Genomic DNA, 26,201 nt, shown 5'->3' on the forward strand with positions numbered 1-26,201 from the left:
GCCCTGCAGAGCCTGAGGCCGGCTCCCAGGCCTCTTCTCAGCTTTGCCTTGTCTGTGATCTCTGCCACAGTTTTCCTTCTCTGTAAAACAGGAGCAGGTCCTTCCCCCAGAAGGCGGAGAAGATGCAAGAAATAAAAGCACATGCTGAGAGCATTCTCAGGGGTCTCCCCGGCCGGCCAGCTCACAGCATTTCCCTTCTCCCCTGGGCCTGAATCTCAGGAAGTGCTGCTGCTGAAGGAGATTGAGCCACAGCCCCAATTCAATAGAGGCTGCTCTGGGCTATGGGACAGGGGCACTGGTTACCGCCCCCATGCATGCTCTGAGCCCGGCCCTGTGCCGCTCAGCGCTGTCCAGAGTGGACTGGGTGCTTCCCTCTGGACACCCCCACCCCCATTTTAAAGAGGAGGAGACTGAAGCAAGAGGTGATATAGGTAACTCCCCAAGGTCACGTAGCTAGGACACAGCCGAGGCACAGTTCAAAGCCAAGTGTCTGATCAGAGGCGGCTCGCCCAGGCTTTTCGTGTGTGCGGGGTCAGGGCTGCGTGTGTGGGCGGCTCTGCAGGCTCCTCGGGATAGCAGGCTGGAGAGAGCGCCAGTCCACAGGGCACGGGGGCAGGTCCCTTCTGGCTCCTAGCCTCAGTCCCCCGTTGGTACAGTGGGGGCGGGATGGAAAAGGTGAGCTGAAGACTCTGCAAGGCACCTTGCCGCACTCATTCCTGGGCGGGGAATGGGGTAAAACGGCAGCATGAAGGCTCTAGGGCAGACCATAGGAAGACCCTCGACTTGGGCTTTTCTCCTGAAGTCCGGGGGCAGGGGCTGGGTCCCAGCTACTTAGGGAGGGGTGAGGCCTTTTCAGCCGTGGGTTTGGAAGGAGACCAGCAGCTGGGGCTCCTGCAGCTGCAGAGCTGCACCCACAAGCTGTTGGGGCTCATCTCTTCAGGAGGCCTGGAATCCCTCCTCCACCAGGCAGGCAGGACCCTGGGTGGGGCTGGGGACTCAGCCTCAGAGAGGGCCCCCTGGGCACTTTCTGCAAGCCAAGACCCAGCAGGTAGGAAGGCAGGCCCGGCCCCAGGGCCAGGTCTGTGAAGGAGAGACAGGGTGGCTTCCGGACAGGAGGGCTGCCTTGAAGGCGGGGGGCGGGGGGGGAATTCGGCTCCAAAGCAGGAGGAGGAGGAAGAGGAGGCGGAGGAGGAAGAGGAGGAGGTGGAGGAGGAAGAAGAGGAGGAGGAGGTTGGGGGTGGAGAGGAGGAGGAGGGGTTTGCAGACCAGGTCAGTCCCTGGTGCACCAAGTAACAAGTCCTGTGCTTAAATGCGTGCTTAGATGAAAACCGGGGCAGTCGCGGCCCGTAGACAGCGGGCGGCTGGGTCAGACCGCAGAGGGAAGTTTCCAGCGGCAAACCTCCCCGCGGGGAAGACTGTGTCTGTCCCAGGAGATGAGCCGCAGGCACCAGGGGTGATGAGGCCCGGGGGAGGTGGCTGTGGGGGATGGAGCGGTCCCAAGGTCGTCAGCTCCAGTCGGCTCCCTGGGCCGCGGGGCCGGAGAGCTCCGGAGCTGCCCCTCGCCGTGCTCCGAACCCGCCCCGCGCCCCCAGGCCACACCCGGCTTGCACCCTCCCCGCTCCACGTGCGCCCACGCGCCCCTCCGGGCCTGCCCCTCCCTCCCGCGCGGGCCCTGGAGGAGCTGGGGGCGGCGGGGGCGCGGGGCGGGCGGCTGCCGGGCCCCGGGCCAGCTCTCGCCCCCAGCCCCGCCCCGCCCCCGCTCGCTTGGCTCCCCCGCCCGGCGCTCCCTCGGGCTGCGCTCCGCGGCTCTCGGCGGCGGCGGCGGCGGCGGCGGGCGCAGAGCGCGGCATGGGCGCCCGGGCCGCGGGGCCTGGCGGCGGCGGCGGGCGGGCGCGCGGCTGCGGGCGCAGGTGCGGGGCGGCGGACCCGGGCCGGGGCCGGGGCGCGGAGCCGCCGCTCGGGGGCCCGGGCGCCCGCGTCCCCGCCGCCGCTGACGCTCCGCCTGTCTTCCTCCCGTGTCCCGCCCGCCCCCAGACCCTCCTCCTCCGCCCCCCCGCAGCTCGGGCCCTGGTCGTGGCGCGGCTGCCGCACGGTGCCCCTCGACGCCCTCCGGACGCGCTGCCTCTGTGACCGGCTCTCCACCTTCGCCATCTTAGCCCAGCTCAGCGCCGACGCGGTGAGACCCCGGCCGGGCCGGCGGGAGGGGCGCCGGGCAGGGGCGCGGGAAGGGGCGCGGGCGGGGGCTGCCGGCGGGCCTGCGGGTGGGTAGGGCCCGCACCCGTCCTGTCCCGGAGGGGTCGCTGTGCCCCGCAGCCGCCGTGGCCTGGCCCGGGCGGCGGGGTCCATGCGCCTCTGGAGAGGGTGGGTGGGCGCCGAACGGGTGACAGTGTGGAGTTGGGGACGGGTCTGGGAGGAGCCGGACCCCTGGAAAGTGACTGATGGGTGGGTCCCATCTCTCCTGGCCTGGAGGCCCGGGATCTCCGAGGGAGCCTAGGCCTGGGGAGAGGCTGGGTTCTGAGCCGGGGGGGCTGGGAGGCGTCGCCTGTGGAGGGGCTACCCCTTCCCTTGGTCCTCCCTGCCTGCCAGGGAGAGGGAGGAGGAGGAGCTGCCGCCTTGGCAGAGCCCTTCGACCCACCCCAAGTAGAGCCTGGTCCTTGGAGGTGGCCGTGGCCCCAGGCAGGGGCCCTGGCCCGGATCCACCGCCCCCCAGGCCTCAGCACCTCGGGGCCTCCTTTTTGTTCCTGTGATTCTTGTGGGTGTTGCCGGTTTCTATGGAGACGGCATCTGGGGCCAGCCGCTGGCAGGGGCCCTGGGTGCTGGGCGCAGCTCGCTGGGTCAGGTGGGCTCTCTTACTTCAGGCCCACCAAGTTGCACCCCCTGGCCTGAGGTGGGCCGCAGCCCTTTGCTGGGGCGCAGGCCCAGGCCAGGCCCATGACAGCTCACAGAGCAGGAAAGGGCCTTGGGCATATGCTCACCAGGTACCTCCGCCCAGACCTCGTGTGGAAGCTTCGGGCAGTAGGGGTGGAGGATGCACTTGGAGGGAGCCTGTCCTTCCTGGGTGTTGGAGGTGGCATTGCTGACCCTTGGGGAACCCTGGGTTCGATGTAGAAGGTAGCGCCCAGCCTCTTGGAGGACACTTCGGCCTCTCAGCTGTGTTCTCTGGAAAGTGGAGGGCAGGTAATGTTGGCAGCTGGGGTCTCCCACAGTGCCAGAGCCAGACGGGACCCTCGAGGCCATTGCCAGTAAAATCCTCCGTTGACAGGCAGGGAAACTGAGGCCCAGAGAGAGGGCCTTGCTCAAGGTCTTGGGTAAGTCTGGGCTGGACAGGGGTCTGTGTCCCTGACCCTAGTGCACCCCTGCTCGGGCCGTCCCCTCAAGCGAGACTGTTGATGCTGCTGGTTCTGCAGACAGAGCCCCGCAGGCAGCAGTCCGAAGGGCCATCCCAGAGGCGCCCTGGAAGAGGTGGTCTTCTGTGTAGAAGGCCATAGACATTATGGCTTTCACTGGGTGGCCTGTTTGGGCCCCTGCGAGGCTGGACCAGGCAAGACACGGCCCAGCCTCTGGTCTCCGGGTGTTGCTCTTCCTGTGGGTGTACGAGGAGGACCTGGGCAGGAGAGACGCTGGTGTGCTGTGTGCCCCATCTGCCCCTTCTCCCAGCCCAGTGTCAGGCCTGCAGCAGGTCAGTGTTGGAGTCTGGAAACACAGGCTTGTCTCTGACACATTGTGACCCTGGGCTGGCTCTGCCTTAAGTCCCTCTGAGCCTCAGTTTCCTCACCTGTAGAAGGGAGGGGACCTGGACTGCCCAGGACTGGCTGTGAGGAGGGACACAGATGACTCGGAGAGAGTCCTAGGAATGGGGCAGTCCCCAGGCGGTGGCCTCCCAGTCGGTCACCAGGCTGAGCTCCTGAGTGGGCCTGGCTTTTAGGGAACTTGTTCAGAGAGGGGCGGGTACATGGGCTGAAGGGGGTGCTCCTGAGATTTCAGCAGTGGGGGGCTCGATGCCGAGGGGCCTTTCCAGAAGGAGCCCCACTATGTACCCCAGTGTATGAGGAGGAGGAAGTGGCCTCTCTGTGGGATGGCAGCGGGGGGTGGGGGTGGAGGCAGCCAGATGCACAGTCCTGGGCCTTGTTTAGCAGGGGATTTGCGGCTGCTGTCGGGGGAAGCTTCTAGTGTTAGCCCAGCCCTCCCACGCTGGTGTTCACAGGGCAGGGTGCCAGCAGGCATGTTGGGTGCCCTGTCCCCCATCCCAGACAGGACACTTGAGGCCAGGGCACAGGGGCTGATAGTGTCCACAGAGCCACGGGACGGAGGGCAGGCTGCCTGGACCCTGGGAGCCTCAGTGTCCTCATCTGTGAGGTGGGAGGGTGGTTGGCTCTGCCACAAGGGGCAGACTATGTGTGGCTCAGTTTGGGCTCTGGGCACCAGCAAGGGTGTGAGCTGACAGCCGGAGTGCCAGGAAGAAGCCAGGGTGGCTGCAACCTCCAGCAGGTACTCCCTGGCACCAGAGCCCCTTGGAGTCTTCCTCTCCTTTCCATACCACAGCTCTGGCAAGGGCTGGCCCCTTCCATGCTGGGCAGGGAGAGGCCGAGAGTGAAGGGGAGACTGCTCTCTGGGTGCAGCCTGCCCCTGGCGTGTTCCTTTGTCCACCGTGCTCACCCCTCTGAGGGCTGTGGGCTGGGGTGGATATGGGGTGGGTCGATATGGGAAGCAGGTGTGTGCACACAGAGGTCTGCAGCCGCCCAGGGAGAAAGGAAGAAGGCTGTGGGTGGGCTCTGGGTGCATGGCCACAGCCTCCTCCCCTCCTGAGTGTAGTGGGGGAGAAGTGCACCGGGCTGAGGCTTGGAGTGGGATCCTGAGGGATGTGCAGGAGTTTGCCAGCCGAGCATTGTAGGGTGAGTAGCAGCCATTGCAGGATGAGTAAGGCATGAAGCTGCGGGGAAGTGGGTACAGGCGTGGGATCAGCAGGCAGGAGAGGCAGAGAGACCGGTGGCCAGCAAGGCCTGCGGGGCTGGGGGAAGCGTGAGCATCCTCCAGGAGCCAGGTACAGAATGGACTGATGGGAGGCTGGGAAGTAAGAGAACAGTGAGGCTTGGCTACCCAGGGGTCCCAGCAGGAGTGAGGAATGTGAGCCCAGCTGGCAGCTGGGGAGGTGGCCAGAAGTGAGCCTGGCTGGGCAGGGAGAGAGAGGGGTGCTGCCCAGCTTGGCCTTGCTGGAGTTGGATGGACACATTGGGCATGGGGACTCTGGTCTGAGTGGGCAGAGGCTGTGGCATCGGGGGTTCAGAGTGGCCTGCAGGGGCTGCTGACCAGGACAGGGGCCTGAGATGGTGGTAGAGGCGAGTACGTGGGCACCCTGGGAGCCAGGGTGGGTTGAGATCCGGCCAGGGTGGTAGATCAAGGGTAGATGAAACCCAGGAGTCCTCCTCTAGAGCTGGCCTGGAGCCAGGGTGTCAGTGCAGATGCGGGCTTTGCCGCTGCAGGCCTGCGACGGCCGGAAGGTTGAGTAACCGCTCTGAGTCACACCTGTGAGGCGGATGATGCCACCTGTCTCAGAGTGGTGGGGACTGAACTAGGTGATATATTTATGGCACTTGACATAGTCTGGCATGTAGTAAACAGTCTGAAAAGGACAATTGTTGTTGGTATTACTTCTGTGATGTGCTTCAGACGGTATTGGAAGGTTGTGACCAGGGCCACAGTTCATATGCAACCAGGTTCGGGCTCAGTGTATGACCAGGGTCAGGGTTCAGGGTGTGATCATGGTCAGGGTTCAGCACGTGACCAGAATCAGGGCTCAGTGTGTGCCCAAGATCAAGACTCACAGCCTGACTGGGATCAAGGCTCAGGGTGTGACTGGGCTCAGGGCTCAGGATGTGACCAGGATGAAGGCTTAGAGTATGACTGAGATCAGGGCTCAGAATATACTTGGGTCAGGGTTTAGTGTGAGGCTGGATTCAGGGCCCAGGGTGTGATGAGAATTGGGGCTCGGGGTATGATCTGGGCCGGGGTCAGTGTATGATGGGGTTCAGGGTTTAGTCTATGACTAGAGATGGGAATTAGTTTTGTGGGCATTTGGGAGCCATAGATGGTGTTGGGGCAGTGGCAGGACGAAGGTGGTACTGTGGGTAGAAATGAGTCCTTAGGGGGCATAGGGTGGATATAGGGTTCAGGAGAAGATTGGGAGTGGGAGTTCGTGTGGTGGAAACTGGCAGACACTCCATCACCCCAGGAAAATCCACTGGTAAGAGGGGCCGGCTAGTTCAGACCTAGTGTGCAGGGAGGGCCTCTGTGAACTGGTGACTTCTCTGCTGAGAGGAGAGCCAGGCGCCTGAAGTTCAGGGAAGGCTTGCAGGACAGGGGACCTGGCATGTGCGACGGCCTGGGCTGACCTGTGCCTGGCTTGGGCCAGTCTCCGGCAGGGGCCCAGCCTGGCTCTGCATCCCCTTGGCGTGAGTTGAGGCCGGTCTTGGTCTACCCCTCCTAGCAAGGCCTCGGACCCGCCCATCCCTTCTCCATCGCCTGGAACCTGCTGAGCAAGGGCCGTCAGGAGTGACTGATGAGCCAGGCAGGGAGGAGAGGAATCAGGTGGACCAGTGGGAGAGCTGGCGGGCTTGCGGCTGCCAGGCCTAACGAGGGCAGGCGGAAGCAGATGGCCACAGAGGCCTGGGCCCGAGCCAGCCTCAGAGCAGGCGCAAGACACTTCCTCAGCCGCCTGTGACCTTCGTGGCTGGCTGGCCTCAGGCCAGCCCAGTGTCTTGGAAACATTTTCTGGGGTCACCCTGTCTCCCCCCTGCCCCTATCCAGCTGGTCTCCTAGCCCTGGGCCTCTGCTCTGCACTGGTAAAGTTACTGGTGACTGATGGGCCAGGCTGGGAGGGATCAGGCGGGCCGCAGGGAGAGCTGGCAGGTGAGTTTTGATGGGAGAATTACTGGGTGATCGGGTGATGGGACTTTAATCCCAGAGGGCCACCGGTTTGAGGCCTGAGCTCCAGGCTGTGGCATGCAGGAGTGGTGCTGAGCAGAGTTCCCTGCCGGGCACGGCATCACCGTCCCTATCTTGCCCTCCCAGAGCGTAGTTTAGACAACCAAGGTGAGCAGTGCTACCTGGGGTGGTTCAAGGGGCCTGTCTGGAAGCAGTGGCTTTTGAAAGCCTAGTGGGTTGGAAGTACTTCTGCACACCAAGAGAAGGCGACTCTCATTCCGGGGAGGCACAGCTGGAGCTGTGGCACCTGGCATGCTTGGGCAGCACAGCTTGGTCCTGGAGGCAAGTGCCAGGTGTGGGAGGTATCAGTCATGTGTCTGTGCAGGCCCCAGGTGCGTGCATGTGTACGGGCCCCAGGTGTGTGTGTGCGGGCCCCAGGTGTGTGTGTGCGGGCCCCAGGTGTGTGTGTGCAGGCCCCAGGTGCGTGCATGTGTGCGGGCCCCAGGTGTGTGTGTGCGGGCCCCAGGTGTGTGTGTGCAGGCCCCAGGTGCGTGCATGTGTACGGGCCCCAGGTGTGTGTGTGCGGGCCCCAGGTGTGTGTGTGCAGGCCCCAGGTGCGTGCATGTGTACGGGCCCCAGGTGTGTGTGTGCGGGCCCCAGGTGCGTGCATGTGTACGGGCCCCAGGTGTGTGTGTGCGGGCCCCAGGTGCGTGCATGTGTACGGGCCCCAGGTGTGTGTGTGCGGGCCCCAGGTGCGTGTATGTGTACGGGCCCCAGGTGTGTGTGTGCGGGCCCCAGGTGCGTGCATGTGTACGGGCCCCAGGTGCGTGTGTGCGGGCCCCAGGTGCGTGTGTGCGGGCCCCAGGTGTGTGTGTGCGGGCCCCAGTGTGTGTGTGCAGGCCCCAGGTGCGTGCATGTGTACGGGCCCCAGGTGTGTGTGTGCGGGCCCCAGGTGCGTGCATGTGTACGGGCCCCAGGTGTGTGTGTGCGGGCCCCAGGTGCGTGCATGTGTACGGGCCCCAGGTGTGTGTGTGCGGGCCCCAGGTGCGTGTATGTGTACGGGCCCCAGGTGTGTGTGTGCGGGCCCCAGGTGCGTGCATGTGTACGGGCCCCAGGTGCGTGTGTGCGGGCCCCAGGTGCGTGTGTGCGGGCCCCAGGTGTGTGTGTGCGGGCCCCAGGTGCATGTGTCTGTGCACATCAGGGGTGTGGCCTGTACCATCCCAAGGACAAGAGCCTCAAGTGAGTGAACTTAGGCCTCATTTTGGCCTGGAGTGGCGTCCGGAGGAGCTAGGGCTGGGAGGAGCAAGGGGGTGTGGGGGATAGGGAGTCCTCGAAGGGCAAGGCCCTCACCAGACAGGAGCTTTGAATGGCACTCCCCAGGGCTCCACCATCACACTGTGATTCAGGTAAGGCTGCTGCAGCCCTCGGCCTCGCAGACCAGCAGGTGGCTGGCTTCATGGAGGCAGAAGTGCAGACTGCTGGGAGCTGGGGCAGGCATGCCCAGGAGGGCAGGAGGACGGGGTTGGCCCAGGGAGGTGGCAGCAAGGCAGCCCGCAGAGAACAAGGCTGGGGCAGGTGGGACCCTGAGGTTACCCAGCCAGGGCAGAGGCGAGCTAGGCTGAGCCAGGAGTCCTGGCAAAGATGCTGAGCCCCCGATCCCTGGGGCCCTGCTCTGAGTCTGGAAACCAAGGTTTGTGTTTGAGCTGGACCCTCTGCAGTGCCACCTGGTGATCTTGGACAAGTTCCCCCGTTTTTCAGGATTCTGCCTTCCCCATCTTCCTTCATCTGGCTGGTGATGTCGACTGAGCATCTCTGCTGGGCGGGGCCCTCGGGGGCTCGGGGACATGGAGGACACTCGGCTGTGGGGATAGTAGCCACATCTAGCTTTGGACTGGATCAGGGGGATGCCAGCAGGGCCTGGGAGGCAGGGAAGGCTGCCTGGAGGAGGCAACGCAGAGAAGGGCAGTACAGGCTGCAGGAACAGTATGTTCATGATGGAGAGCACAGAGCGGTATGGGGACTGAGGGGAAAGGGGGAGCCCAGGCTGGGGTGAGTGGGGTCGCTGAGTGGGGTCGCAGGGCAGCTGGGCTGCCTCGGGGGATATTGAGCACCTTGAGGGGCAAGAAGGTCTGCGCAGGGCTTTAGGAGACAGTGCAACATGCCAGGGTCAGCAGACTTGGGGCGGGGGCCAGGAAGGCATCAGCTTTAGGGTGAGGGATGCCCCAATCGGCCCCTTCTCCCCAGGCCTTGCCTTCCTGCCCAGTTGACCACCTCTGCCTCCTTCCGAGGGCCTGGAGATGGACTGCACCCCCTTTCTCCTGAATTCTCCAGTCGTCTGGAAGCTCTGTGTGCAGGGAGCCTTTGTTCATGCCCCCAAGGCGTACACCCACCTGCCGTGTGCCAGCAAGCCCCAGGCATGGCGGGTCAGCCTGGCTTATGATCCGGGTCATGGGTTGAGCAGTTGCTCAGGGTGAATTCATCCACACAGAAGCGATGCCAGCCTGAGTCCCCTCCCCACCTGTGCGTGCCCTTCAGCCACCTGACTTCCCCGTCTGTCCTCAGGCCTGGCGTGCTGGGGCTGTGCAGGGCCATGGGGTCGGGAATGGCGGGATCTGTCACCAGCCCAGGCCCTTTTTATTTTTTTTTTTGAGACAGAGTCTCGCTCTGTCGCCCGGGCTGGAGTGCAGTGGCGTGATCTCGGCTCACTGCAAGCTCTGCCTCCCGGGTTCCCGCCATTCTCCTGCCTCAGCCTCCCGAGTAGCTGGGACTACAGGCGCCGCCACCTCGCCCAGCTAGTTTTTTTTGTGTGGGTGTGTTTTTTAGTAGAGACAGGGTTTCACCATGTTAGCCAGGATGGTCTCAATCTCCTGACCTAGTGATCCGCCCGTCTCAGCCTCCCAAAGTGCTGGGATTATAGGCTTGAGCCACCACGCCCGGCCCCCAGGCCCTTTTGAGGAGGGGATGAGCTGAGTGCAGTGGCCAGAGGCACAGTCATGTGAAGTGGGGAAGGGTCTACTGGGGGCACTGCTGGGGAAGAGCCCTGAGGGGAACCAGGGGGCCTCGGGGGCTAGGGTCATTCTCTTCAGGAAAGGGAGGCTGGCCAGGGGCAGGGCCAGGGCCAGTCCAGTGGCCTTTGCAGAGTCGGGTGGGGCATTTGGACAATGCCCAGGGCAGAAGAGTCAGTGAGGAATGGGGGCCCTCCCTAGGGAGGGCCAGTCACCTAAACTACCCCCAGGTGGTGAGGAGGAAGGGCCCACTTTATTCGGGTGACTCCAGCACCCGGATGACACCCCAGCTCCCATACTCTCCTGCCTCTGAGCAGGGCAGAGGTGCCCTCCAGTGCGCTGATAACCTCCCCAACCCTGCCGTGGCTGGAGAAGAGCTCACAGGGCAGGGCTAGAGGTGGGGAAGACTGGGGCCAGGGCTGGCGGCTGGGCCTAGAGGCTGCAGGGGACTGAGGGGCTGTGGAGGTGACACAGAGTCACCTGTGGAGCAGAGAGGGAGGGGTAGGGGGAGGGCTTCGGTGCAAGGAAGCTGGTGGGGTTGTGTAGGGGCTGTGGAGGGAAGGGTGGGTGTAGGGGGTCAGGGCCTGGCTAGGTGGCATCTCGGATGGGGTGGGCCAGAGCCAAAGCGGCTCTCCCCCTGGGTTTCTCAAAGCCTGGGCCTGAGAGGACTGTGTGTGTGGGTGGGCCTGGACCTGGCACCTCCCTGGCCCGTCTGCAGTGTGGGGCTGGCGCCTGCCATGATGGCGACAAAAGCTTATCTGCCATCGGGCTTGGCATATGACTGTGGGGCATGGGCAAAGGGTCCATCCTCACGGAGCACAGGCCTGAAAGGGAGTTCTGGAGGGCCTGGGCTGGAGAGGAAACCCCTCCTCTGCAGGGGGCGGGCGGGGAGGTGGAGGAGGGGTTTCCACCTGGGTTGGACGCTGGGGGTGTGACCCAGAGCTTCGGGCTCTCAGGCCTCAGTCTTCGGGTCTGCCGAGTAGGCATGGGGGCTGCCTCACTCCCCGCTGTCTCTTCCCGTACCCCGCAGAACATGGAGAAGGCGACTCTGCCGTCCGTGACACTCATCGTGGGCTGTGGCGTGTCCTCTCTCACCCTGCTCATGCTGGTCATCATCTACGTGTCCGTGTGGAGGTGGGTGCCACGCAGGTGCTGGGCACGGGCGACTGTGGCTCCTGCATCCCACGCCTCTTCCCCTCGAGGTCACGGATGGGGTTGCGGGAGCCCCTCCCTCCCTTTGTCCTCACCTTCCCAGTCACCTCCGCCTTTGCCACGGACCCAGCCCTGCTGTGGCCCCTCCAAGGCTGCCACAGGTTCCTGAGGCCACCCTTACACACTCACGCAGTGTCCATGCTGCACAAACACAAGGGGTGGGGCCCGGTTCCTGCCATCCCTCCCCTGAACGTGTTCCCTGGCAGTGCCAGCCTGAGTTCCCTCCCCAGCTGTGTGTGCCCCCTCTGCCTGCGCTTCCTGGCTTCCTTGTCTACCCTCAGGCCTGCAGGCCAGGCCACAGCCTTCCCCAGACCCCCCCATCAGGCCTTAAGGCCCCAAATCCCTGCTTACTCTGCACCCCAAATTCCCTTTCCCCAAGGCCACAGGGCTCCCAGCCTGCTGTCCATTCCGATTGTGGCTAGTGGGTTTTTGAGGCCACCCGGGCAGGTGTGGAGAGATGTGGAGGAGAGCTCATGTTTGAGCAGTAACATGCCTGTTGAGTGTGTGGACGCGCCTCCAGGCACTCCCCGCTATCTGCTCCTGTCCCATTGAGTAGAAGTGTGGAACAGGGAGCAAGGACTCAAGGTCACTCACTGCCCATGGGGCCGAGTGGGGACTCCCAGCGTGTCCAGAGGACACGCGGCTCCAGCTCTGCAGGCAGCGCGGTGTCAGCCAATAATCGGAACTGACTGCCTGGCTGCTGCCCAAGGTCGGGCACGGGGAGGTCGATGTGGCTGGCGGGGGAAGGGTGGCTGAGCTTTCCTGGAGACAGTGACTAGGTTGTGAGTAGTGGCAGGGGCCCTCCACTGTCCTGCCTGAGGGGACAGCATCCACTGGGCTCTAGGGGGACATGGTGTTTCCTCTTCCTGGGACCTACCTTCCCCTAGGGCCTTGATTTCACAAAACATCTGGGGAATGGGGTTCAGGGGCTCTGAACTCAGCTCTGATGTCCTGAGTTCTGAGGAGGTTTTCTGCCGACAGTTTTCAAAGCATCTCCCTTGGTGAGCTCTCTTGGCTATCCCTGTGCCCTGTGAGCTGCCGGCAGGGATTGTTCTGTGGTCCCCATGAGGAAGTGGGGACTCAGAGAGAGAACATGACCTGCCCAAGGTCATGCAGCACATCAGGGTCATGTCAGAGCCTCTGAGGCTCAGCCCTGTGCCCTCTGCTGTCCACCTGGGTGGACCTCAGTCCCCAAGGGCTGCTGGTGGTGGTGGTGATGGTGGTCCTGGTGGTGGTGGTTGTGGTGATGATGGTGGTAATGGTGCTGGTGATGGTGGTAATAGTGATGATGGTGGTGGTGGTGATTGTGGTGGTGGTGATGGTAGTGATGGTGGTGCTGGTGGTGGTGGTGATGATAGTGGTGATGGTGATAGTGATGGTTGTCATGGTGGTGGTGGTGCTGGTGATTGTGGTTGTGGTGGTGGTGATGGTGGTAGTGGTGGTTGTGGTGGTGGTGATGGTGATGGTAGTGATGGTGGTGGTGATGATGGTGATGGTAACTACTGGTTGTGATGGTGGTGATGGTGTGGTGGTGGTGGTTGTAGTGATGGTGATGGTGATGGTTGTGATGGTGATGGTGGTGGTGGTTGTGATGGTGTTGGTGGTGCTGGTGCTGGTGATTATGATGATGGTGTGGTGGTGGTGGTGGTGGTGATGTGATGGTGATGGTGGTAGTGGTGGTTGTGATGGTGTTGGTGCTGGTGATTATGGTGGTGGTGACAGTGATGGTAGTGATGGTGATGGTGATGGCAGTGGTAGTTGTGATGGTGATGGTGGTGATGGTGTGGTGGTGGTGGTAGTGATTGTGGTGGTGGTGGTGATGGTGATGGTGATTATGATGATGGTGTGGTGATGGTGGTGGTGGTGATGTGATGGTGATGGTGGTAGTGATTGTGATGGTGATAGTGGTGCTGATGGTGGTGGTTGTGTTGGTAATGGTGATAGTGGTAATGATTGTGATGGTGATGGTGATGGTGGTGATGCTTGTTGATAATGGTGATAGTGGTAATGATTGTGTGATAATGGTGGTGTGATGGTGATGGCAGTGGTGGTGGTGGTGATGTGGTGGTGGTAATGGTGGTAGTGATTGTGTGATGGTGATGATGGGGATGGTGGTGATAGTGTAGTGGTGGTGGTAGTGATTATGTGATGATGGCGATGGTGGTGATGGTGGTGATGGTGGTGATGGTGCGATGGTGGTGATGGTGCGATGGTGGTGATGGTGGTGATGGTGATGGTGTGATGGTGGCGATGGTGGCGATGGTGGCGATGGTGGCGATGGTGGCGATGGTGCGATGGTGGCGATGGTGGCGATGGTGGCGATGGTGGCGATGGTGCGATGGTGGCGATGGTGGCGATGGTGGCGATGGTGCGATGGTGCGATGGTGGCGATGGTGGCGATGGTGGCGATGGTGGCGATGGTGCGATGTGGCGATGGTGCGATGTGGCGATGGTGGCGATGGTGGCGATGGTGCGATGGTGGCGATGGGGCGATGGTGGCGATGGTGCGATGGTGGCGATGGTGGCGATGGTGGCGATGGTGCGATGGTGGCGATGGTGCGATGGTGGCGATGGTGCGATGGTGGCGATGGTGGCGATGGTGCGATGGTGGCGATGGTGGCGATGGTGCGATGGTGGCGATGGTGGCGATGGTGCGATGGTGGCGATGGTGGCGATGGCGATGGTGCGATGGTGCGATGGTGGTGATGGTGCGATGGTGGTGATGGTGCGATGGTGGTGATGGTGCGATGGTGGTGATGGTGCGATGGTGGTGATGGTGCGATGGTGCGATGGTGGCGATGGTGCGATGGTGCGATGGTGGCGATGGTGGCGATGGTGCGATGGTGGCGATGGTGGCGATGGTGGCGATGGTGCGATGGTGGCGATGGTGCGATGGTGGCGATGGTGGCGATGGTGGCGATGGTGGCGATGGTGCGATGGTGGCGATGGTGCGATGGTGGCGATGGTGGCGATGGTGGCGATGGTGGCGATGGTGCGATGGTGGCGATGGTGGCGATGTGGCGATGGTGGCGATGGTGGCGATGGTGCGATGGTGGCGATGGTGCGATGGTGGCGATGGTGGCGATGGTGGCGATGGTGGCGATGGTGCGATGGTGGCGATGGTGGCGATGGTGGTGATGGTGCGATGGTGGTGATGGTGGGGATGGTGGTGATGGTGCGATGGTGGTGATGGTGGTGATGGTGTGATGGTGGTGATGGTGTGATGGTGGTGATGGTGGTACTGATTGTGATGGTGGTGATAGTGGTGATGATGGTGATGGTTGTGTTGGTGATGATGGTAATTTTGTGGTGATGGTGGGATGGTGTAATGGTGATGATGATGGTGATGGTGGTGGTGCTGTTGGTGACAATGCCTGCAGGAAATGGGGTGGGGCCCTGGTCTTGGTGCCACAGGACCACAGCTCCTGTGCAGATGGGGTTCTGTTGGGTGCTGACCTTGGGCCCCCACACTCTCCACAGGTACATCCGCTCGGAACGTTCTGTCATCCTCATCAACTTCTGCCTGTCCATCATCTCCTCCAATGCCCTCATCCTCATCGGGCAGACCCAGACCCGCAACAAGGTAGGTAGCCTTGCCTCCTGTCATGCACCTCCCAGCATCCTCAGGCGGTGAGGATCAACCCCAGGAGGGGCCTGGGCCGTGGGATTCCTGGGAAACTCAGGCAGGTGGGTGTGGGAGCAGGAGGAGGCCGCCCCAGCTACAGGGAGTTCCACGCCCTCCGCTGTGGCTGCAGGAGCCTGTCGGGGGCTGGTCAGCCGGCTGGAAGGGCAGCTTGTGTCCCGGCCTCTCTGCTGGACTTGCCCTTCAGGATGAGCCTGCTTCAGCCCTGCCCAGCCTGCTGTGGGCAGTGGACTCGGCCTCAGCTCAAGCTGCCTCAGGGCTGGGGAGTGGCACCCAAGAAGAGTGGTACTGCGGTGACAGAGGCTCCCATGGTCCACCCTCTCACCCCCACCCTCGCCAGCCTTGAAGCTGGCAGCTCATGGTGGGCCCCTGCCTGCCCTCCCCAGACCTGCCATCCCTGGTTCCTACCCTGTGGTCTCCACACCCCATCCCACTAAATGTGGCAGGCACAGCCTTTGGCTGGGGGCCTCTGCTTCCTCAAGGGGCCACACTGACAATGTAGGAGAGAAAAGAAAGCCAGAGGCCCACAGGGAGACGGAGAAGGCCTGGGCCCAGGGCCTGCCGTGTGCTGTGGCAGAAGCTCAGGGCCGCGGCGTGGGTGAGGTTGCCTGCCACTTGCTCTGTGTCCTCGGGGTGTGACATGCCCTCCCTGGGCCTTGGGCTTATTACCTCCTGAATGCATGGGCAGGCACCTGGACTTTAAAAGGCGCCTGCTTAGCATTTAGTGTGGCTATGAATGGTGCTGAGGAAGACGGAGAGGGAGGGTCTGTTTGTCCCAAGGGGGCTTAGATGGTCAACAACCCATCTCAGGGCAGGGACCAGGTGATCTCTGGATTGCCTTCTGCCTGGGGACCTGGTCGGGTCCCAGCGATGGTGCTGGCTGCTGGGCCTCCAGCTGCAGACAGGCACTCAGTGGGGGCAGGTGTGGGGCCGGGGAGCACCTGCCCAGCCTGCCCCGCCCTTGGCCCCACGCAGGTGGTGTGCACGCTGGTGGCTGCCTTCCTGCACTTCTTCTTCCTGTCCTCCTTCTGCTGGGTGCTCACCGAGGCCTGGCAGTCCTACATGGCCGTGACGGGCCACCTCCGGAACCGCCTCATCCGCAAGCGCTTCCTCTGCCTGGGCTGGGGTGAGCCGCAGCTTCCCCGACCCTCCTGGGCAGATGTTCTTCCTCCTGGCCCCGACTGCTTGTTCTGCCCTGGTAGCCCCTCCTCTCCCCATGCCCTGTGGACCCCTGGGGCCTCCGTTGCTGCTTGGGTGGGCTTCTGCCTCTTCTCCCTCTGGGCCCTCGTTCCTCCATGGAGTCGCCAGGTAAAGCACAGGACACCCAGTTCCCTTTCATGTCTAGATAACGGAAACATTTCTAGCACGATTGTGTCCGGTGCACTGTTTGGGATTTACATATACAAAAAGATGATTCCTGATTTCTCTGCGAGTCAGCTGTGCCGGGCATCCTGTGCGTTCTCTGCTCATTGGACCGCCCCGTGCCCAGCTCCACAGGCCCTTGCCTTGTTCATCTCCTGCCCCATCTCTTGCTCAGCCCCATCCTCTGTTGGGGGCTTCAAAAGCACCTGCCTGGCCCCCGCCCTCCAAGGCAGGGCTGGGAGGAGGTGGAGGCTGGCTGGGGACTTAGGTGGGGCCAACGCCCTTTCTCTGCTCCTTCAGGGCTCCCTGCACTGGTTGTGGCCATTTCCGTGGGATTCACCAAGGCCAAAGGGTACAGCACCATGAACTAGTGAGTTGGGGCATTGGGGGTGTGGTGGATGGCCGCATGGCCCCCAGAGTTTTCCGCCGCCCTGGAGGGTGAGGGCTGGCCATGCCCTCCCCCTGTGTGACCCTGACCATCTCACAGAGGCTCAGGGAGGGTGGGGCCCCAGGGGCTGGAGGCTGAGCCCCCTGGGCAGACCCTCCCTGTTGGTCAGCCAGCTTCTCCCTGGCAGCAAGCAGTGGGCAGTGGTATTGAAAGAAAGCAGGCTAGGCCGGGCGCAGTGGCTCAAGCCTGTAATCCCAGCACTTTGGAAGGCCTAGACGGGCGGATCACGAGGTCAGGAGATCGAGACCATCCTGGCTAACACGGTGAAACCCCGTCTCTACTAAAAAAAAATACAAAAAACTAGCCGGGCGTGGTGGTGGGCGCCTGTAGTCCCAGCTACTCGGGAGGCTGAGGCAGGAGAATGGCGTGAACCCGGGAGGCGGAGCTTGCAGTGAGCTGAGATCCGGCCACTGCACTCCAGCCTGGGCGGCAGAGCGAGACTTCGTCTCAAAAAAAAAAGAAAAAGAAAGCAGGCTCGCAGGGCCCGCCTCGGTCAGTTGGTCCGTTAGCCACTCTGAGCCTCAGTTTCCCCATCTGCTCGGTGGGGAGGCCACCTCTGCATGGTGCTGATGAGAGGGAGGGCTATTTGAGACACAAGCACTCTGGGCACAGTGGGCACACCCCTACAGCAGGCCTGTGGCAGGCAGGGCAGGGGTCAGAGGCTTATTTCACAGATGACATCACTGAGACCCTGAAGGGTCAGCTCGACCAGGTCCTTGGGGCCTTAAATGGCAGGCCAGGAAGCTTGCTGTCATCCTAGAGGCAGTGTGGTTCCCAAGGTGGGGAGAGAGGGTCTGGGGCTCAGGATGGGCAGAAGAACTGGGGTGGGGAAGGGGATCCGAGGCTTGGAGGGAGGGCCTGGCTGCAGGGAGGGGAGCAGTGGGAAGCGAGAGGCCGGAGGAAGTGACCAATGCTGGCTGAGTGGGAGGACTGGAGCAGGCCTGGCTCACTCTGGAGCCCCTGGGAACAGGATGTGGCACCCCCTAGAGCACTGCCCTGAGTGGCCATAGGGAGTGGACATAGCTGAGGGCCCAGGGGGTGAGTGCTGAGAGGGAAATCCAAACACTGTTTCCAGAGATGAGACAAGCAAACACCTGGCCTGCCGGAGCTAGGGATGGATCAGGAGGGGATGGGGACATTGAAGTGGGGTTCTGAAGGATGAAGAGGAGTTTGTTTGACAGACGACATGGGGTAGGCTGCTCAGGGCAGAGGGAACAGTCCTTATTGGGTTTCAGATTTCCATGGGCACCACGGGTGGTGTCCAGAGATCTGGGGAGTGTGGGGCTACTGACTGGGTGGGTGGTGGGGAGGATGCAGACCAGATGTGTGAGCATAGGACCAGGTGTTGAGGCCACGGGGCCTGAGCCTTGTGGGCCAGGGACCCAGCCCCGGCATTCGAGCATCACGTCAGGAAGGAGGGTCTGCCAGAGACCCCAAGAGAAGAGCCGGGAAGGGTCCAGGCCTGGGGAAGGAGGGACCGTCAGGTGACCTTTGCCCTGCCAGCCTGGTGCCCCTGCTGTGTGGCTCTAAGCAGATGGGTCCCCCACTCTGGTACCATCCCCATCTGTAAAATGGGAGTGACGATGACTGCCTGGGGGTCCTGAGGATTCTAAGTCTAAAGAGTGGGTGTGACCTGCCCTGCACGCAGAAGGCGCTTAATAAGTGCTAGTTTTCTTCTGCCACTTCCCAGCTCACCTCCCCTACTCCTGAGAGGCCGGCAGCGCCCCTCTGCACACCCCTCTGCACGTGGGCGGTGCTGATGGCCTGTCTCCTCCCCAGCTGCTGGCTCTCCCTGGAGGGAGGACTGCTCTATGCCTTCGTGGGACCGGCTGCTGCCGTTGTGCTGGTACTGACCCGCCTGGACCCCACTGCCTGCAACCCTGCCCGGGCCCCCCACCTGCCTCCTGGGCCTCGGTGCTCTCTCCTGCCCCAGGCTGTGAACCTGCTGTCCCTTCAGGACGGCCCTCATCACCAGGGGGTGGGGGTGCCCACAGCCCCACTCTGACCTGCCCTCAGCGTGCGGTGTAGGGGCTGGGCCAGGGTAGTGACCCTTCACACCTGTGAGTCTCAGCTTGCCTGATTATTGGGTGCCAGCTGTGTACCTGCCAGGAGATCCCCGCGGGTGTGGTGAGTGGCGTGGGAGGAAGCCGGGGACAGACAGATGATGCGAGCAGCGGGGAGCTGCAGGCTAGACCTGAGTTGTGGGTGTCTGGCCCCAAGCGCCAGATGTGAGGCTGGTGACCAGGGCTGCTTGCCCCTTTGGGGGCCCCAGTGAGGACCTTCTCTGTGTGGTTCCTTGGACTTTCCTTCCCACTCTCCTCCCACCTTTGTGTGGAGGAAGGCAAGACTGTAGCAGGTGGCATGCAGGGTCACTGTCCTGGGGTCACAGATGAGCTGCAGCAGACTGGGGGACCTGCTTGGGGTCACTGGCCTCTACTGGGTCCAGCTCTGAGCCTGCTTAGCCAGTCCCTGTCCCTCTACTCTGGCGGAGCACCAGGGTTCACACCCAACATCACCTCCCCTCCCCCTCCCCCCAGGAGAGGCCATCCATGTCCAGTAATTCCTGCCATCATGAACGTGTCTCTGCAGGGCCACACCCCCTTCTAGTGGAGACTCAGGCACAGGCTGGGCCCAGCAGAGAAACGTGCATGGGGGATGAGCGGGTGCTAGCCCTGTAGGGGCAGTTGGGGAGCCTGGTGGGGGTTGGAGGGGCAGTGGGGCGCCATCCCTGGGCAGCCCCAGACCCCTCCTCACAGTCCTGGCTGTGGAATCCCACCTTCTTTATTCCTTCCTCCAGGTGGGAGGCAGGAGAGGAGTGGGGTACCTGTCAGCACCTCTAGAGCTGGCCTCAGTGCCAGCTGGGCAGTGCCCCAGGCACCTGGGGATGGAGGTTGTGGGAAAGGGGTCAGAGACAGGAGCCCTACCCCTGTACACCCCTCCTCAGGATGTGTCAGGAAGGCAGTCTAACTCAGGGGGTGTGGGACCTGAGCCCCAGCAGCCCCTCCTGTCCTTGGGACCACGTGGTGCAGGCCGGGCAGAGCCTGCTGCAGGCAGTGGCCCGTCACTGGTGTCTGTCCTCTCTTCTCTGCTCCGGCCACATCAGAAAACTAGGCTGCCCAGGAAAGAGGCCACCGCCCATCAGGCTGGCCAAGGCTGTGATGTGGGTGTCTGGGAACTGTATCCTTTGTGGAAAGCAGGCCGGGTGTGTGGTGGTGAGCCCTGAGCTGGAGGGCTGCACAGTCTACCACCCTGGTCTTCTGGACGTGAAATGCCTAGTCCAGGGGTCCATGGAGTCCTGGGGTCTCCCAGCCTCCAGCTTCTGGAACCTGGGCCTGAGGAAGTCAGGCCTTGCCCCTCGGGGTCCTGGCAGCATCTTTCTGCAGAGTGGGGATGCAGGAGGAGGGCCTCGGGGAGCCTCTGGCAGTTGGGGAGCAGAGAATATGGCCCTGACTCCTCCTTCCCCTTAGCAGAGGGGGCCAGGAGACAGGGGGAGACCCCCAGATGCTCAGGGCCAGTGGCCTCCCCGGGGTGCTCTAGGAACAGCTCTTGTCTTGAGTGGTAGCCTGGACAGTGGGAGGCATGGGAGACTTACATTAGAGCCCAAGAAGAGCCTCCCTGGGTGCAGGCGCCCAACCAGGGCCCTTACGGGGTGGGCAGTTAATTTGACGGGAATAGGAGAGGGAGATCAGGAAGGAAGTCTAGAGAGAGGAGGTGGCCTGCCCAGAGCAGAGAGGCAGGAAGCGTGTGGCCCCAGGGAGAGCCAGGATTGGTGTCCCTTAGGCAGGTTTCAGCTGCAGGCTGGCAAGGGCCTCTGGACCCTGTGGGTGCGGAACTCCCTGGTGGAAGGGATGCAAGGAGCACAGCAGAGGTGCTGACGGTGCGGGTGACACACAGAGAGGGTCCTGCATGGTTGGCAGCTGGGCTGGAGGTCACCTGGCGTCACATCAGGCACTGGGGTTCCTGTGATGGAGGCACGGGAGGTGACCCTGCGTGTGGTAGGGGATCATGGTCAGCATAGCCAGCGTCAGTCCAACCAATGTTGGCCCTGAGCCTACGGCGGCCCCCACGCCCACACTCCCACCCCTCTCTGCCTGGCAGGTGAACATGGTCATTGGGATCCTGGTGTTCAACAAGCTCGTGTCCAAAGACGGCATCACGGACAAGAAGCTGAAGGAGCGGGCAGGGTAGGACCAGGGCCACGCGGCTCCTTGCCTGCGCGGAGTGCAAGATCCAGGGCCCACCCAGCCCCGGGCTCCCGGGGGATGGAGGATGCTCCATGCCCAGTCCGAGACTGCAGGTCCAGGGACCCCAGAGCGGGTGGGGAAACGGAGGCACTGACTACAGAGGCCCCTTAGGCTCAGCCAGCCCCTCTCACTGTGCCACGGTTTCTCCATCTGACCTGGGCAGGGTGGACCCCATAAAGTCCTCAGAAGCGGTGAAACTGATTGTGCAGGGATATCCCACCTCTGGCCGGCTCACAGGGTGGCACCCCCGATGCTGGGTGCTGGGGGTCCCTGGCCTCCCACTCCCCCACCACAAGGCTTGCTCCATGGCCAGGGGGAGGATGTCGCCTGTCCATGCAGGGACTCCCTGTCCTTGTGGGACCTGCATCATGAGGAGGACGGTGCAGGGGACAGGTGGAGCTAATGCTCCTCCCTCCGGGGAACCCAAGCCCAGGGAGTGCTCTCAGCACAGTAGCTGACAGGGCCTGGGAGCAGGGTGGAGGTGCTTGGGATGTGTGGCTGCGCCCACCTTTCAGGGACAAGGTCCTGGGCACAGAGGGGAAGCTGTGGGGTGTGGGGAGCCGACTAGGGCGGACGAGCCCCTCTTTGTCCTCCCGGCCCCCCGCCCCTCACCTCTGCCTGCTTCTCTGTGTCATCCAACCCTGGCTGGTGTCTGCGTGGGCCCCTCCCCTCCGTGCCAGTCTTGCTTGGATGCTCGGTCTCTCTCTGTCTCTCTCTCTGTTCCTGTCTCTGTCTCTTCTTGGCTCCTCCTGCTGTCCCCAGTGAACAGAAGCTTCAGGAAGCCTTCCTTCCCCTTGGGTGCCTGTGGGTTCTGGTCCTGGTTAGGAACCAGCCGAGCTGGCCTCCGATGCTGAGTGTGTGGAGTGGCCCTGGGGTCCGTCACTCTGGGTGGGAGTCCCGGTGCTTTGTCTCCTGGCCTGGGAAATGGAGGCTGGAACAGGTTTCTCTAAGGCTTTGCCCCACCTGCCCCCGTAACACCCTGTCCCACACTGCTCCCGAGACAGCAGTCACACTCAGAAGAGGTCCCCAGGGCTACACATCCAGGGTCTGAGCATGGCAGACTGCCTGCCGTTACCTGATCGTAAAAGCAGCAGTGATCTCGGGTGCTCATCCAGCGTGGATGTTTTGTTTGCTTCTTAGGATAACCATGGTGGCAGATTCTGTGGTTATATTCCCATCTTACAGCTGAGTAAATGGAGGTTTAGGGAGGGTGAGTGACTGGTGGAGCTGAGCTTCCAGCCCAGGTGGGCACACACTAGAGCCAAGCCCAGGCGGCCTGCACTCTGCCCACCTCGCCCTGTGTGTGCAACAGGGGCCAGCTGCGTTAGGTGCACACATCCCGGGAGCACACCCAGACTCGCCTGCGTGGCCGTGTCGGATTCGCTGCCCACGTAGGCAGGGATGGAGGTTAGGGTAGAGGGGTGCCCAGTACACTGGTCTATGTGTGCATGCACGTCCACATGCATGGGTGCACACACGTGGGCATACACATGCCAGGAGGACCTGCACGAGGTCCCTGCCCAGGTCAGCTCCCTCGCAGACACACGGGAAGGGGAGAGGAAGGTGCAGTGGCCTCCTTTTGGGAATTTTGCCACTTTGTGCAGACGGAGTCAGGGTCCACCCTCAGCTGAGCACAGGAGCGCCGTGCTGCCTCCCCCAACGCCCGCCACGTGCAGCCCACAGCCCTGCCCACCACAGCGCCCACGCCCAAGGCCTGAGTTTGTGAAGTAGCCGAGAGCCCCCAGGACCGTCCCTGTCGGAGCCCAGGCTGGACTCCTGAGTGGCTGGTTTTGCACTTTGGCCCCGCCCCTCCCGCCTGGGTTCTGAGAGCAGAGTGCTTGCTTTTGTTTCAGCCTTTTAATTTCACTTGCAGTCAGCCGCCCCCGCACCCCCTCGGGTGCACCCTCAAGTGTGCCGAGTGTGGAGTCCTCTCTGCCGCCGATGCCACCTCCGACGTCACCAGTAACGCCATGTTAGTGCCTCTGCTGCCACCTCTCTCCTAGGCCCACCCTTGGGGCTCTGCGCGCTCTGAGTCACCTTTTGTTTGTTTTATGTTTATCTTTCGTTTCTTCCTTTTCTGCCGTCCACTCTGGGTTTCTAGGCCACTCCTGTCCCCCGACCCACTGCCCCCAGCTCCTCCTTCCGTCCTCCCCATAGGCCTGCTCTAGGCCTGGCAGCACAAAGCACCGCAGGTGCAGGGCGTGGGGCCCGGCCTGGGCACGGGTGGAGTGCAGCTGTGGGCCGGGCTGCGGTTGGGAAGGAGCGGTCAGTCCTGTCCCTCCAGGGCCCGCGTGTGTGCCAGGCTGCAAGCTGTGGTTTGTTGGTTCTGGAGTTGAACCCCCACCCCCACCCCTGGTGCTGCTGGCATGGAGCCCAGGATGGCTGATGCTTGGGCAGGGGTCTGCGCCCGACAGCCCCGCAGCTCTGTGGTGGGGCGAGGAGACTGACCCTGGCTGGCCTAATGGGAAGCCTCCCTCCCTGTGAGTGCACGTGAGCACGCATGTGAGAGCATGGCCAGGTGTGTGTGCACGCGTGAGTGTGCATGCATGCCAGTGGGTGTGTGTGCGCCTATGCAAGAGTGTCACCAGGTGTGTGCGTGTGTATGAGTGCATATATGAGTGTACATGAGTGTGCGTTCGTGTGGGAGAGCATGACCAGGTGTGTGTGTGCGTGTCCATGTGAGAGCACCTGCTTTCGTTCCAGGCTTTTAATTTCGCTTGTAGCCTACTGCCCCAGTACCCCCTATGGGCGCGCCTCAGGTGTACTGAGTGTGGAGTTCTCTGCTGCTGATGCTACCTCTGGGGCCACAAGTGTGCAAGTGTGTGTGTACAGGTGTGAGAATGTGCCTGGATATGTGCAAGCGTCATCTATGTGTGTGAGTGCAACCCGGTGTGTGTACATGTGAGCATGCGTCTGTGTGTGCGTACGTGTGAGTGTGCATCTGTGTGTGCACCTGTGAGCATGCATCTATGTGTGTGAGTGCAGCCCAGTGTATGTGTGAGCGTGCATCTGTGTGAGCGCAACAGGTGTGTGCACGTGTGAGCAAGCATCTGTGTGTGCGTAAGCGTGAGCATGCATCTGTGTACCTGTGAGCGTGCGTTTGTGTGTGAGTGCAACCCAGTGTGTGTACGTGTGAGTGTGCATGGTGTGTGAGTGCAACCTGGTATTTTGTGTGTGTGTATATGTGTGTGTATATAATTGGGCATGTGCCTGTGTGTGTAAGTGTGTGCATGTGGGTCTGCATGTGAGTATTGTGTATGTGGGGGTGTGTTTATAGGTGAGTGTGTGAATGCGTATGTGTGTGTGCACGCGCATGTGTGCCTGAGAGCAAGAAGCAACCAGGGCCAAGGGAACAGGGAAGGAAGTGCTCAGAGTCAGTGGCTGCTCTGCTGACTTGGGCAGCCTTGGGGCTGTGTGTAGGGCAGGGTGGTATGGGCTCAGGTGGGTGGGGCCGGCTGGCCTAGAGTGTCTGGGCTTTCCAGCCTGAGGGGTCATCTTGTCCCCTCAACCCAAGGTGAGCCTTCATGGCTGTACCCCTGTACCCTCCTGCTTTGCTCCCTGAGCCAGGCACTAGGGGCCCAGGGTTTTAGGAGCGATGGGAGAAAGAGCTCTGGGCCCTGGTGCTGTGCAGATGCGAGTCGGGATGAGGCTAGCCTGGGTGGGAGGAGTAAGCTTGGAGTTGGGGCGGCATCCACACTGGCCTGCCAGGCCCTGGGAAGTTCCGGTTCTTTGGGGCTAGTTTGCCCTTTCTTTGTCTCAACACCACGGATGGGGCGGAGGCTGTGAGATCCGCCCATCTCATTCCATCAGAGAGAAGTAGAGGCCGTACGATGTTCCCTTTACAGTCACTCAAAGCCTCTCCCCACACCCTGGGCCCTTGCCTCTCCAGACGGGAGCAGGTGCGGTGCAGCTGGGCACTCCTGGCCTCCCCTTCAGCGGCTCCCGGGCGTTTCTGCTTCCTTCCCACCGCTCTCTGCAGAAATGTTTCCAAGCTACAGAGGCCCAGCTGCGGTGTGGGAGTAATTTACGGGGCCCCAGGCCCCAGGCCACCTGCCAACGGCAGCAGATCAGGCTGTAAATGTCAGGCCTGGAGACCCAGCCCCCTGTTGGGCAGCAGCAGGGGTGACTGACAGCAGGCAAAGAAGTCTCCATGGGGAGTGAGGCCCTGCACCTCCTCTCAGAACCTGGGTGAGGAGAGGAGTCCAGGGTCCTGGCTCAAAGAATACCAGCTTTGCAAGGGAGAAGAGAGATTCTCCAGCTTATAGCCATGGGAAAACCAAGGCCCCAGCCGAGGGGTCCTCCTCTGTATCAGTGAGTCATTCCTTGGCTCTGTGAATATTGATGGAGGGCCTCCTCGTCACAGGCTCTGTGCCAGGTGCAGGGACACAGCAGTGAGTGACAGCGGGGGCCCTGTCTGCTGCTGCAGCCTGGAGGGAGCGGCACCGTCATGGGCAAGGGAGGCCTCTCCGGCTGCCTAAGTTCCCAGGCAAGGAGTGCGGGGGGAGCAGGGGCAGGCTCTCCAGGGCCAGGGGAAGGGCGAAGGAGGTTGGGGGCCTCTAGCAGACTCCAAAGCTGTGCAGGGAAGAGGGAGTCCCATGAGGCTGTTAGAGCCCATCCTATGCCCAAGAGCAGGAGGGGCAGGTGCGTGGCCAGGGCCACTGTACCCTGAGACCTGGGAGGCACTGGCTGTGCAAGACCAAGCCCTCTGTCCTGGTGCTGCTCCGGGCTCTGGGCCTGCACGTGTCCTAGCCATGGGTTTGTGGTAACACCTGAGGCTGGGGCCAGACAGATCACCACCAGACAGCATCATTGAAGAAAAGCAGGCCAGGCCTGGGGTAGAGGGCTGGGCGGAGGAGGGGAGGAAGAGAGTCCAGGAGGCGACATGGGGGGCTGGGCCTGCTGGGAGGTCCCAAGAGATGGGGACACATATCCCTTGGGGGCTGGGCCCTGCACAGACATCCCGCACTAGGGGTGGGAGCAGCACTGGTGGCCAAGCCACGCTGGAGAGGGCTGAGGGGCAGAGCATGCGGTTTTGGGGGCCCTTGTCTTGGCAGACTCCATGTCATTCCAGCATCTCTCCTGCCAACCCTCATGTGCCAGCTCCTGCCTGGCATTCTGACCCAGAATGGGTCCCCTACTCCCTATTCAGTCCTCCTGTCCCAGCTCCCCCTGCCTGCAGGGCAATCCTGTGCAGGAGGAGGGGAGGAGGGAAGCTGGCGCCAGCACCCGTTCCTGGTGGTGATGACAGTCCTGCAGGCTATGGGGCCCCCTGTGGGCAGGCACGGGGCCACCTCCTGAGCACTCGCCGCGGCCGGGGTCCTGCTGGCCTCTGTCGGTGTCCCACAGCCCTGGGAAGCAGCTTGGTG

At 62.4% G+C, this 26,201-nt stretch overlaps 1 protein-coding gene across 1 annotated transcript in view; it reads left to right on the top strand.

The window, feature by feature from the left end:
* Window positions 1–26,201, top strand: part of ADGRB1 (adhesion G protein-coupled receptor B1) — a 96,984-nt gene that overhangs the window by 58,093 nt on the left and 12,690 nt on the right. The window contains 7 exon segments of the mRNA XM_033202934.1: window positions 2,035–2,176; window positions 10,957–11,060; window positions 14,619–14,721; window positions 15,757–15,907; window positions 16,444–16,513; window positions 18,371–18,437; window positions 20,690–20,775. Of these exon segments, the coding sequence (XP_033058825.1) occupies window positions 2,035–2,176; window positions 10,957–11,060; window positions 14,619–14,721; window positions 15,757–15,907; window positions 16,444–16,513; window positions 18,371–18,437; window positions 20,690–20,775 (723 nt within the window).

This window comes from Trachypithecus francoisi, unplaced genomic scaffold (genome assembly GCF_009764315.1).
Source record: "Trachypithecus francoisi isolate TF-2019V2 unplaced genomic scaffold, Tfra_2.0 Lachesis_group7, whole genome shotgun sequence".
NCBI classification, from domain to species: Eukaryota; Metazoa; Chordata; class Mammalia; order Primates; family Cercopithecidae; genus Trachypithecus; species Trachypithecus francoisi.